The sequence below is a fragment of the Haemaphysalis longicornis genome, unplaced genomic scaffold (genome assembly GCF_048455015.1).
Source record: "Haemaphysalis longicornis isolate Haplotype H1 unplaced genomic scaffold, Haemaphysalis longicornis Haplotype H1 scaffold_5, whole genome shotgun sequence".
Taxonomy (NCBI): Eukaryota; Metazoa; Arthropoda; class Arachnida; order Ixodida; family Ixodidae; genus Haemaphysalis; species Haemaphysalis longicornis.
In genome coordinates, this window is record NW_027526385.1 from 108,826,007 (window position 1) to 108,838,867 (window position 12,861).

The following is a 12,861-nucleotide window of genomic DNA, read 5'->3' on the forward strand; positions in this document are numbered from 1 at the left end:
TCCAGCTAGTGCCTTGTTTGAAACGTATGACCCATATAAATACCATGCGCTTTATAACATCAACATAGCAAAAACAGCACGACGCCATGCTGCAACTTTTCTGCTATGACCCCCATGAGCACTGCCAGCTTGACATGAGCTTTCATGTCCGCAACCTCGTTAAACTCGGTTTCCCCTTGAGAACATGATTTTAGTGCTAAAGATGACAGACACACTTTACTGGTGCTTGCATCTATCAATCAAACACCAGCAAACGTCAGTTAATTTGAAATGATACGGGGTAAACTTGGAAGCTGGCACAACTAGGTGGGATGAGAGTGGCAACAAAAATCTGTGCACAATACAGCCCTGTTGTGGCATTTTTCAGCACGGCGACAGTTGTCACACCGCCCTTGTTAACCTATATTCGAATCTCCTGATACTATGGACAGACTTGTTGCATTGATGGCACACTGGAATTACCACTGTGTTGAACCATGGAGCCTGCCAGTTGCCATTCGAGTATGCGAGTCTGCTGATGGAAATTTTTTCTGGCGACTGTTGCACTGCCCTGCAGTGCTTCATGAATTATTTCCTGCTGGCACAGCCATTCCATTTCATGCAGACAAACAAAATGCGCACAGGCCGCATGCAACAGGCATGTGTTTGTGTTGTTGTGTGGGAAGCAGGTTTGCCAACGGGTACCAGTCGGCTGCGCAGTAGCACCCAATGTATGCTTAGATGCAGATATACCTAGCGGGCCCACCTTGGTTCATTCCACGGAGGCAAAAGCAACGCTTTCTCATGTTTCTCTGATGGTGCTTTTCAATGGCCTCAACTTTGTATTGCATTAAACAATGAGACAGAAATATTTTATGGATTTGCGAGCAGAAGGATGTTAGGGCTTCCACCCCGTGAGAGCCGTTCTTAGTCCAAATGCACTGAAACCCACAAGCGCCGTCAAAGTCGCCCACTCCGGACTTTCACTACCGCCTTCACCATCGCTGCAGTTACATCTGGATTTTTTTAATTATTAGTAACGATTAATTATTAACAGTGACTCTACATGGCTAGTCAGTGAGTGGAAGTGGTTTGGTTTGTTGGGTAAAAATCAGAACAGACTGCTTTCACTATATGTTGTGAAGTGGGCGTGACAGTGACCCTGGCTCGTCAGTGAGCAGAAGTGGTTTTGCCGGTTGGGTAAAAATCAAGCATGACTGCGTTGGGGGGCAGACGAAGAGTGTGGAGCACGTCAGACATACTTTTAGCCTGTGCGATCAGTGTACGTGCTTTGTGCCATTGAGAAATTTAGCAGGTATATCCCGTGTATTGTTTTTACAAGTTTGTCCGACATAAGCGCTAAATCATTCATTCCTTTTAAAAGCAACACGAAGCCAGCAGGTGAGAAAGAAAAAGGTATGCTAGTAATACTAAAGGAAATTCAGGCTATTAGCAATGGTTCAGAACGACATGCAAACAATCTTTGCTAGCATGCACAGTAGCTGACGAAATACTGCAGGGTAACAGTAGCACATGCACACGTGATTACAAAGAGGGTTATGGCATGTACAGGTAAGTGTGTAAGGTTGATTTAGTGCTAATATGCTGCGCGCACACGTAAATAAAAATACCCTGCAAAAAAGATGAACAAGGCAACTGAGGTTAGAGCAAATAGAAACAACAACTACGCAGAGTCACCTAGATGGTATGCTTAGAATGTAGATATAACAGTTCAACACAGCACGTAGCATCTGTTATTGCTGAAGCCACTGACGCATCACCTAGCCTGTCATAAATGGGCACGATCACGTACGTTTGGCGACATCGTAAATTTTGGAGCACACGAACACAACACACACGGAAAATGCCACGGTAACTGACAACAGATATCCGGCGCATTTTTTGGCCACGCTTGTAACGACAGGGATCACGGCAAGTTGAAGCGAACGAACGAAAACTCGCTGTCACTGCGACGCACCATTGCTAGCTGATGGGGCTCTAGATTATTCACGTCTACACTCCTGCAGCGACACGAATCTGGACACTTTCAAGTCGACTACGGAGCAGTATCAAAGTATTTGCCCCGCGTTGTGATACCGACACAACACCGTGTATAACAATGACTGTGATGATAGCATCGATGACTGCGACGCCAGCAGCTTCACACAAACAAACCTCTGGAAAACTATGACGCACCACACACATCGGTCACGTTTGGAAGGCAACACAGTGCTTCGTACATTACTGCACATTTTGGGGCAACATTTGGTTCTGATACGTACGTATTTGATATGAAAACATTGCGCTCTGCGCAAGCGCTGACCAGCACTTCGCGTTGCTGCCACGAATAGTCATAGGACTTTGAAGACTGAATTACTGCAGAAGATACAAGCGCGGTGACACAGGCTTGGAGCTGAACACCTCATATGAAACAAAAACACAGCGCAGCACCGCACCACTCGTGAGCGACTCCACACAACGCCGACGCTCGTAACATTCTTGCTTGCCTCGGCACCGCGCGAAGCCGGAATATTTGAAATAGGCCAACGGAACAAATTCGGAACAGACAAGCCCATACTAGAGTGAACTCTACCCGTACGTATAAATTCGCTCTTCGATGGAATTCGGCCTCTTCTCCATGCCGCTCGTCCGTAGGTCATCCGTAAAACCCGTCGTAAATCTATAAAAAGTGCTTTGTTTACACAACTTCTACGCGAGTGTCAGAAACAATAACAAACTCGAGTTTCGCAGAGAAAAATATAATGCAAACATCTACAAAGCATGTCCATGACGTCACGGTGACTAGGTGACGTCATATTAAAAGACAATAAATTCAGGCTAAAAATAAATCTTGATACTGTAATATTAGTGTGTCACTGCCAAAAATATATGCAATACTATTGAAGTAATTGCAATGTAATGCAATTACGCAATTTTTTTGTTGATGTACGTCACTTCCGTGGGGCGCAGCAGCCAGTTCGGGGGGAATCGGCTCGGAAGCCCCGGGTTGCAGCAGACGCAGCCAAAAAAAATCCCCCGCTGGGGGCTGGAAACATAGAGATAATATACTCTAGAGGGAAAGCGCGCCGCTGAGCCAATGCATTGGAACCGTACGACACGCGGTGGCAGACATGATACAACGATTTGAAGGTTGCCAGCTGAGCTTTTGCTTACTGAAAACGGCGAAAGCGATGGGTTGTAATCTGGCAACGTGCTACTGTGGCGTTTCCGCGTCCGGCTAGCGAAGCATGCCGGGAGAAATTGTAACATGGCGGACCGCTGGCCAGGCGGATTTTGTGTAGGCGGCGTCGACAGCATTGCGTAGTTTATCTCCTGTGGGTGGGTAACCGCCGTGTTTTCGGTTTAGCGTACGTGCGACTTGTATGTACTGAGACTATTTGAGTAAGATGTGGCAACGCTCACGCAACACTTGCTCGCAAGCTCGAATGCGACTGATCGCATGCGCGAGGACGCCAAGGGGTCAGCTGATCCGTACTGGGTGCACAGAATAATGAATCTCCGTATGATCTCCGTGCATTTTTGCGCTGTGCCGCTTTATTTGCCATTCTGTGACATTTTGCGAGTCGCTCAATGCTTTTCAAACGAAGTGTAGTGAACTGCCTTTGGCTTTAGCTCAATGTAAAACCTTTATTGACACACACACAAAAGACATCGCATGGGCCAACGCATATTGATATTGCCGGTGAGTGGGTGAGTCGCGGCGCTTTGAAGCACAGGAACGAAAGAGCGCGGTCGATCGCATGCCAACGGAGTGGAAGAATGCATGCCAAGGGAGTATGCGAAGTACAGTCCGCGGCGTGTCCTGTTTTCCTTTCTGTCTGTATTCGTCAAGTTCTAGCTGCTTTCCACCACTTCAAAGGGAAAGCTTGCGGGACTGAATGCGCAGTATTGAATGGGCCGCACAGAGCGCGCGAGGAGAGAACATTGACTAATTAAAAAAGAAACCGCATTTCGTTACCTATTTTTTCGTTCTCCCTTCACGAACGCTTGCGCGAAAATTTGAAGCACGAAGAGCTTTAAGAAGTTGCATGAATAAAACAACTGGAACCGAACGATTATAAAAGCTCCTTTTATTTCTTTTACAACGCGAACGATCGCTGGCTGCCACTCCGTAGCCTGTAGTGAACTTGCGATAGTCAAGGTCAGATCAGAATCGCTGTTCCGGCGTCAGTTCAGGGGCAAGTGATAGGGTGCTTAACGTGAAGAAAGAATGTGAGCCTCGCAAACGCCCGGACAGGAACTTGCTCAGCGCGTGCATCCGAGTTGTACTAGTTGTACACGTTTTGCACGCACGCATATCTGAGCTGAAGACTGCACACACACACACTACGCAAGTCGGGCGCAAGGGCCTCGCCACTTCCTAGCACACGAAAATCGAAACCAAAACTGAACTAGACACTTACTCTTTGTTCTCTAATAAGAGCTTAATTACACTAAACGTTTTTTATAAAGCTAGTTTTAATTACTGAAGCAATTATTTGTAACTATTTTGCTCCAGTTTTTTGTTTTAGTTAAATAATTACGGAACAACTTTTTAGAAGACTGAATGCAATTAATCTGGCAACCATGAAAATTGTATCATGTCAGCGCCCACGATTCGTACGGTCTCGGAGCTCGCTTTACCCCCCTGGCTGGAAACTGCCAGCGGCCAATCATATGGGGCCACATTGGCCACATCGTTTACTCTGGCACTTTTGCTTCTATTCATTTTTTGCAAGAAGCCACTCCTCAGAGCAGGCAGTCATGAGCCTGAAATTCCACTTAAAAATTGATGTGAGAGTAGTGGAAAATTAAAGATTTAGTATTAACGTTGTTCTCAACTTTTGTAGCTCCATAACGCAAACCGAAACTTAAACAAATCACAGTCAACTAATTTTTTTTCTAGTAACAAATTACAAAGCAACAAATGTATAAAAAATATTTACAAATAATTAAAATCAAGTTACAAGTACTTTATTGTGCTAATATAAATGGAAGACCGCGCCCTCTAACAGGTGTATACGATTGTAACGAACATTCTCGAGCCTTTGACGTCGGCTGCTTTTCGTTACTCAAACGTTGTGGTGAAATTGGTTAAATTCTGGTGTCAATCAATAATAGATAATAGCGGTTCTATCTTCTGATAGGAAACCCTGTTTATCGTACGTATTGCGATTTCCTTAGGTGCGTAACGCCTTGCAGAAGCTATTTCACTTGGATGTCTACTTGATAGATCTGTCCTTTTGCAGACCGCTCTCCCTCGTGTAAATGCCCTCTCATCTTGAAAGTTGCACTCAGAAACAAGCGTGCTCGCTGCCTTAACCGACTTAGGTGCTTTAAAGGGCGTTTAAATAACCGCGAATCAGGGCACACTTTCGTTGCATCCTGTGTGGCTTTCTGTGTCGTTGAAAACCTAACGTGGCACCGTGTTACCGTGATTGCTGCTTCGTAAGCAGCCTCTGTTTATATCAAAAGGCATAATCTTCCTGTTTTAAGAACCGCGCAAAAGCAACTTTGCTGTTGCCTTTTTTTTTCTTCACATATGCAAATGGGCAGTGAACGCTGGTTGTTCAGGCGTATAAACTGTAAAAAGCAGCAATTTAGGACAGAAGTGTTAATGCCTTGCGCGTTAATGAGTCAACTGTGCATGAACTGCCGTCACTTACGCAGTGTTTCAAGAAATGCGCATTAACAGCAGGGCTAGTTGCAGTGTGGGTGCATGCTCTGCAGACGAAACTTGGGGAACTGCAGAACTAAACACCCAGTTCCACTTGCCCGTAAGGTGCACCCGCCACGGTTGCTGCTTTTTTTGGATAGAGGCAGAAAATGATAATGTTTGCGTGTCTAGATTTTGATGAATGTTAATCCTATTCCCAGGGGGTCTAAATTAATATGTAGCCCTCCAGTCCCAGGTGTAGCCTCGACATTCAACCTAAGAAACACAAAGATATTTGAAGGGGATTACTGTGGAGAGATTGTGATCGAGTGAAATCCGCAGCCTTTACTGCCCAACCGTGGTTTCGTACATTTCCTTAAACATGCTACACTCTAAAGATGGAGCAGAACACGCATGCTTTCAGCACTCCTAGCTTGCCTAATGGTATTCTGACATTTCTTCGTGGGTTGCTGTCGATTTGCACAGTGTGTTTGCCGATTGTGTCTGTCTGTCGATTTGCACAGACACAAGTGTTTGTTTCCGCACATTTAGCAAACACGTGATTCATTTGTAACAGAAAAAAGAAAAAGAACTCTGGCTGTTCTCCTGGGTGTCAAAGTGCAATAACATGCAGTGAACTGCAGTGACAAACAAGCTGTACGTTCCGAACCCTTGCCCCGTCAAGGTTTGCGCTGCTATTGCTGTTGGTGGTGCTGTTTCGTTCCGCAGGTGACCAGCGGGCGAGAGCCACCCGGACAAGCTGAGCCATGTCGTACATGCTGCAGCACCTCCACAATGGCTGGCAGGTGGACCAGGCCATCCTGTCGGAGGAGGACCGAGTGGTGGTCATCCGGTTCGGCCACGACTGGGACCCCACGTGCATGAAGATGGACGAGGTGCTCTACTCCATCGTCGAGAAGGTGGGGAGTGATACAGTAGAATATTGTTTATTCGGATTTTGTTAATTAGGAAATTCAGATGATTTGTCATTCCCAAACCCTCCCTTCAAATATGTTCATAGCCCTATGGCAACAAACATTCACCCGCCGCGGTGGCTCAGTGGCTAAGGCGTTGCGCTGCTGAGCACGAGGTCGCGGGTTCAATTCCCGGCCGCGGCGGCCGCTTTTCTGATGGAGGCGAAAAGCAAAAACGCCCGTGTGTTCGAGATTTCGGCGCACGTTAAAGATCCCCAGGTGGTCAAAATTAATCCGGAGCCCTCCACTACGGCGCGCCTCATCGCCTGCGTTGCGTCGGCGCGTTAAACCCTACAATCAATCAAGCAACAAACATTCGCTGATTCGACGCAAAATTGCACGCGCACTGATTAATTCGGACTGGAGGAGTGTCAAGAACAGCGCAACTGAAACAAGTTTTTGGAGTGCGCATGTTACAGTCTCAACCATCTTCATGTGAGTTTAGAGTGACAACGACCAGTGACCGATTTTGCTGTCGCAGAGGGCCACTTGTCGCCATCTCTCGCCATCCGTCGACAGTTATGGTGCGTTGTCGAAGTTGATCTAGAGGCCAAGGAAAACTACTTTTCTTTCAGACATGTACGATAGGGGACGCTGGTGTAACCAAGACAACGCCTCTAGAAACAGTTGTGGTAGGTCGTCGAGAGATGGCCCCAGCTAGTTTCCTGTCTTCACCAAGGAAGTTAATGTAGGTTGTCGCGGCAAGTCCTGTGTTGCGATTCACCACTAGAACGGTCGCTTACCTCCAGTGAGACGGACGAATAGGACCTTGGTATGATGTTCAAGACAATGTAGTTGCGCTAGATGGATTGTCGTATGCCCGCAAACTAGTCGTTTCCACTCAGTTGTCCACAAAGAAACAAGCAAGCATCATGGACTTCTCAAAGTAAAGGTATAGAATGAAAGAATAAAAAATGTGTGTTTTTGTTATTCGTTCGATAATTCGACATTCGGATATTTTGCACATTTCTTTCACTCCGTTGAGATCCGGATTAACAAGGTTTACTGTATCTTGCAAGATGTTGCCCTAGGGAACTGTTGAGCACCTTGGCCAACTGCTTTTTAAATGTACTGTCAACGGAGTTGTGAAAATCTGCAGCACGAGTGGCACTGCACTGTCATAATCTTGATATACTCAAGTCAAAGCGACAAGGACACGTTCTCTCTGTCATGCTGTGTTCACCTTCATTTTAATGTGCCCCACTGGAAACACGGGCAATGTTCATTCAAACCCTGTTTCCCCATCAGCAGCTGCTGCTGAATTTTTTTCAAATTAGAGACACTGTTGTAATGTTATTTATTTTTATTGGCTTTACGGGGCAGCGCTTATCATTTAGGAGAACCTGATGCCATAAAGGTGAAGTGGAGTCAATACTTCGGTGCGACGGGACCACAATGCAAGTCTTTGTCAGCCCATTGCACCGCTTCGTTCGCGAGCGATGCGAAGTGCAGCTGATTGTTGCTTTATCTTCTGGTACAGATAAGGTGCAGCACCGAGGGAATGGTTGGTAGTGGTTATTACATCACCTCATACCTCTAGCAGAAACGCGTGAATGAAAGTGCCTTAAAAGGGGACCATGTGCTGTTCCCCTTTTCTTACCAGCAACAAACCCTAGCCATGATGTGATACCACTGTGGTACACACACTGGCATGCCATGCTGAGCTGATCACCTGACCGAAATCAAAACAAACAAAAATTAAACTTGAGGTAGTGAAGCTGCTTGTTTGGTAATGCTTACTGAGCTGAAGCCTGTGTTTTTTTATCAAGTAATGTGTTGAACTAAAGCGGCCAGATACATTTATTTTATCTTCAGGTGGTCGTATCTTACTTCGCGACGGAGCTGCAGTGCCCGTTTGAAATTCCCGCTCTTTGTCACTTGCCCGCAGGTGAAGAACTTTGCGGCCATCTACCTGGTGGACATCTCGGAGGTGCCGGACTTCAACAAGATGTACGAGCTGTACGACCCGTGCACGGTGATGTTCTTCTTCCGCAACAAGCACATCATGATCGATCTGGGCACGGGCAACAACAACAAGATCAACTGGGCCCTCGAGGACAAGCAGGAGATGGTGGACATCGTCGAGACCGTCTACCGGGGCGCCCGCAAGGGCCGCGGTCTCGTCGTCTCCCCCAAGGACTACTCCACCAAGTACCGGTACTGAGCGGTGGTCTCGGACTTGTGGTCGTGCGTCGTCATCATCATCAGGAGAGTGCCTCGGGTGCCGAGTGTTTCCAGTGTGTGTTTTTGCATTGGATGTGATAACGTGAGTGGCGTTGGCATCTCAGCGGAACTGCGTGTGCATTTGAGGACAATGTTGGACCAGCCAGGAAGTTCGTTCTCATTCCCATGTTCATCTCGTGTGTTCAGTTTTAATAATAATGCAGAAAGAGTCTCGTGTGTGTTGCTTCTGCTTGCGAATGCCACTTATAGTCACCAAGGCTAGACGGTTGGCAGGAGTTCTGGTTTTGGAGATGTAGTCTACGAGCTTGCAGAGACTGACTTGTGAAGTAACTGAATAGATGGTGGGTTATTCCTCGACCTAAATACCAGACGACGGATTTTCGCATGATATTTCAGTCGTAGCGGCATCCTCTGCTTTCACAAGTTCTAGTGTATGCTACGGCCTCAGCGCTAACATTTGCTGCTTGCTACCTGTATTCTTGTCTGACTGGCAATGAAAGCAGCAAATAACATTAATTTAGAGACGGCAAGTATTCAATGCCTAGTTCTTGAATTTCATTGCAGAATGTGGTGTACCATAAACTTTTGCAGGACACACATCTTTATTTTTTTTCCACAATGTGAATAGCCTTTATTTAAATGAGTAAGATGTGGTATTTTCCTGGCCGTAGATAATATGGCAAAAAAGTAGAGTGGGTGGTTTTCCAATCGTTGTCCAAATAAAAAAACTTACGGCCACCTCCCCTCGCGGGAACCCTGGTGTGATGCGACGCTGAGGGGGTTCATTCAAGCGCAAACGGAGAGCAACCGTCGACCGAAAGGCCGCCGGAGAGCGGCACACCGGTTATATGCGCAGCGCGCCCGAAGGAGAGGAGGCCGCGGAGAGAGAGAGAGTGCCGCGGCTATGACGCAACACAATCCAACACAATCCACTTTAATCCATGCCAAGCCAAGCCAATCGAATCCAATCCAATGCCCCTCGCGAGAGAGTGTTCGCTATCGGAGAGGAGAGGGGGAGAGTAGCTGCGGACAACAACGGACGCACGCAGGAAGGACAGGGCTGCCGACAAGAGATGCTCTCAGCGGCGCATCTAATACCGCAATAAACCACTAGTGAAATATATCCCGGAGCAAGTTTATTTTCTCGTTGCTCCTAATGCCTCCCTAGGCAGTGACAAACATTCATCATTCCTAAACCTATGGATTTAAACATCACTGTGTGCTATCAAAACGTAGCTGAATCGCCTCATGAATGTATCTGTTCTTATTCACAGGAGTTTGGCCTGTGTTCGTTGCCTTGTAATCCGAATTCTTGAGCCCAGGGCAAAGCTTTGAACTGCCTTGCAGAACACAGCAATTGCCTCAGAGCAGTTGCTTGGCAGATTCCAGCCGTCATTCATCCAAGCGTTTCTTCCACCGAGTTATTATATGCGTATACTATAGAGCACGCACACACAGGGTTGGTGCTTTAACACATTGCCTGGAGCCACTAAATAAGCTACGTCTAGTGGCTCTAACATTGCCCAGACTAGCTTGTGCTGCAAGTGCCAGCACAGGTTCCTGAAGACAGTTGCCGATGTCTGAGGTTTTACCCTCGAAAAAGTCCACCAATGCATCGTCAATCTCCTCGCTCAAAATTGGCCATGCATCGCACTTTTGAATTTGACTATTCCAAGACACTGTTGTGGGCAAACTTCATCATCATCATCACCAGCCTGTGTACACCCACTGCCGGGCAAAGGGCTCTCCCATAGATCTCCAATTATCCCGGTCCTGTGCTAAACGCGACCAATATATCCCCGCAGACTTCTTGATCTCATCTTTCGATCTAACTTTCTGTCGCCCCTTGCCACGCTTGCATTCTCTAGGGATCCACTCAATGACCAACGGTTATCTTGCCTTCGCATTACATGCCCTGCCCACTTAGTACTGCATATTCTACTCCTGTGCACGCTTCATCTTTTGCGAAACGCTGTGCACTTTTGCTTACATCCGTTCCATTCCTGTTTGACCTTCTGCTGGATGATGTACAAAGGCCAAAACCCAAGCACCCGCAAATCCGGACGCACAGAGAGCAACGCAATGGCCAGTTTTTCGGTAGCGCGTAAAGCAAACTGAAGGAGACAGCACACAGCAAAGCTGGGGAGCCTTTCGAGCAAAGAGATGGCTTTTTACCTCGGATTGTTGGCTGTTGCAGCCCACTGCGGATATCGCCTCCTTCTTTTATGCAACTTTTTGTAGTAGTTCTGAAGGGGTGCGCATGTTTTTCAAACTTTTTGGGGCCGTGTTGTTTGTGCGTGTTTTTACAGTTAGATATTAGAAGTCTACACAGTGAACTGTACCTGCTTCTTAGTGATGCTTGTTGGCTAGCAAGATTTGCATCTGTTCCAGTGGGCATAACATGGATAACTCCATGGCTGGTTAGGTAGTTCATGATTGCAGGAACTCTCTTTACTGTGCGAGCCTGGCAAGGGAGAGATTAGAAGTGGCATGATGGCAAGTGAAGCAGCAAGATGTCAAGTAGTTCTGCGGAGTAGCTTCAGAACACGTGGTAGCCGGGCTGTTGCTGTGTGACGCACTGCTCCCGACCTGCCGTAGGGGCTCAGCGGAAAAGGTGTTGTTGCACTAGAGTGGGAAGTTGTAGCTTTGATCTCGAGCCACGACGGCTGGTGTTTATAATAAACGAGAGAAACGGAAATGCACACTTCTATTATATGTTGGCACACGTGAAACAGGCTGTGAAGACAAAGTACTAGCCTGGTTCATTAGAAAGACATGCTTTGTCTTGATAACAATGTTAAAAATTTTATTGCAAACTCCCAGCCACTTTCCTGCCAAAATCTTATTTGTGCAACTGGCGGCCACCGACAAAAGCTACAACGAAGAACCATAACCGTGCAGTTTAATGGGGCATTCCATTTGATCATTTTGCTTGAATGCTAACGTGCTGTTAACTGTAACTGTTCATAGTGCTGGCCTGTATTACATCACCGTAGCTAAAATTTCAAAGTTTTCTAATATTTTTTTACATTTTGTTGGTCAAGAGAACTTCTTTCCTGAGTGGAATGGAGTCTAGGCAGTCACCAAGGGCTAGTTTACTCGTTCAAACTGGAAAAAGCTGTATTTTGTCTTCATGGCCTCTAAGAGATCTCCAAGTGGTCAGAAAATTATTCTGCAACCCTCCACTACATATTGGGAGATTCATAGGCAAGCTTTGGTGTGGTGCGTCAAACGCCCATTTATTTTTGGCTGCTACACGAGTGCCGACATGGGCATTGTTTTTTTTTTTTTTTGTCGTTCAGCAGAATTAGCAGTGTATGCTCATATGTGTATGCCACAGTATCAACACCAGCACATTTCCGAGTGAGGTAGTTTCCCCTGGCTACTCCTCTCTCCTATTTCTACTCCGCAAAAACTAGAAATGGAATCAAGATGTTCGGTAAAGGCTGCGTGAGGGGCTTCATCTTTCCCAAGTGTCTTGAAGGAGCCTTTTGTTGGGGAGGGGAGTGGGAAAATGGCAAAGCTCAGCAAAAACCCCCTTGCACCTTGATGTTGCCAGTACTGCAGACATGCCTACAATGAAATAAGAATTACGAGATCGGGCTGTAGGACACCAAATTTTCACCAAGAGTATTATTCATGTGTGGGCGTGTGTGTATACACTGAAGGACAGCTAGCAGTTGAGAACTTCCAGACAGGCATAAGCGATGTAGTTCATTTGTTTCTTAGCATTTGCCATTAAATTAGCAGTTCAAAATATCTAACATATAGAACAAAAACATAAAGTAAAAGCTGGCTTTGCCACAAGGCATGCGCAACCTTATTTTTTAATCACACTGGGATCTGTAAGTTGGCTTCTTCGCTGGACGCCGCTGTTGCACAAGAAACCCTGCCACAAAAACTTGAATGGCCCGTGCGTGTGAACGAATCAAGAACAGTTGTTCTTTTGCGCCAGTGCAAGTGGCCTTGATGCAAATCAACCCCAGAGACTTCACTAAAATTTAGCTGCTCGTTTGAAATTTTATCTTTCAGTCGGCCAACCTTACTCAAAATGAGGCACGCAACATC

General features: G+C 46.4%; 1 protein-coding gene across 3 annotated transcripts; it reads left to right on the plus strand.

The window, feature by feature from the left end:
* Window positions 1–4,988: 4,988 nt before the first annotated feature.
* On the plus strand, window positions 4,989–9,070 carry LOC144138674 (thioredoxin-like protein 4A). Of its 3 annotated transcripts, none has more exons than XM_077671066.1 (3): window positions 4,989–5,141; window positions 6,365–6,555; window positions 8,498–9,069. In XM_077671066.1, exons 2-3 carry the CDS (start codon window positions 6,403–6,405, stop codon window positions 8,771–8,773), a joined length of 429 nt encoding a protein of 142 aa, XP_077527192.1. In that variant the 5' UTR covers window positions 4,989–5,141; window positions 6,365–6,402; the 3' UTR covers window positions 8,774–9,069. The 3 variants fall into 3 exon arrangements, with proteins under 3 accessions (XP_077527192.1, XP_077527191.1, XP_077527193.1); XM_077671065.1 differs by having other exon boundaries at window positions 5,009–5,163; XM_077671067.1 differs by having other exon boundaries at window positions 5,018–5,163; window positions 6,321–6,555; window positions 8,498–9,070.
* The last annotated feature ends 3,791 nt before the right edge of the window (window positions 9,071–12,861 follow it).

Coding starts and splice junctions, on each gene's coding strand:
- LOC144138674 (XM_077671066.1), top strand. CDS start 6,403: ATGTCGTACATGCTGCAGCACCTCCACAATGGCTGGCAGGTGGACCAG. Junction 6,556..8,497: donor TCTACTCCATCGTCGAGAAG/GTGGGGAGTGAT, acceptor ACTTGCCCGCAG/GTGAAGAACTTTGCGGCCAT.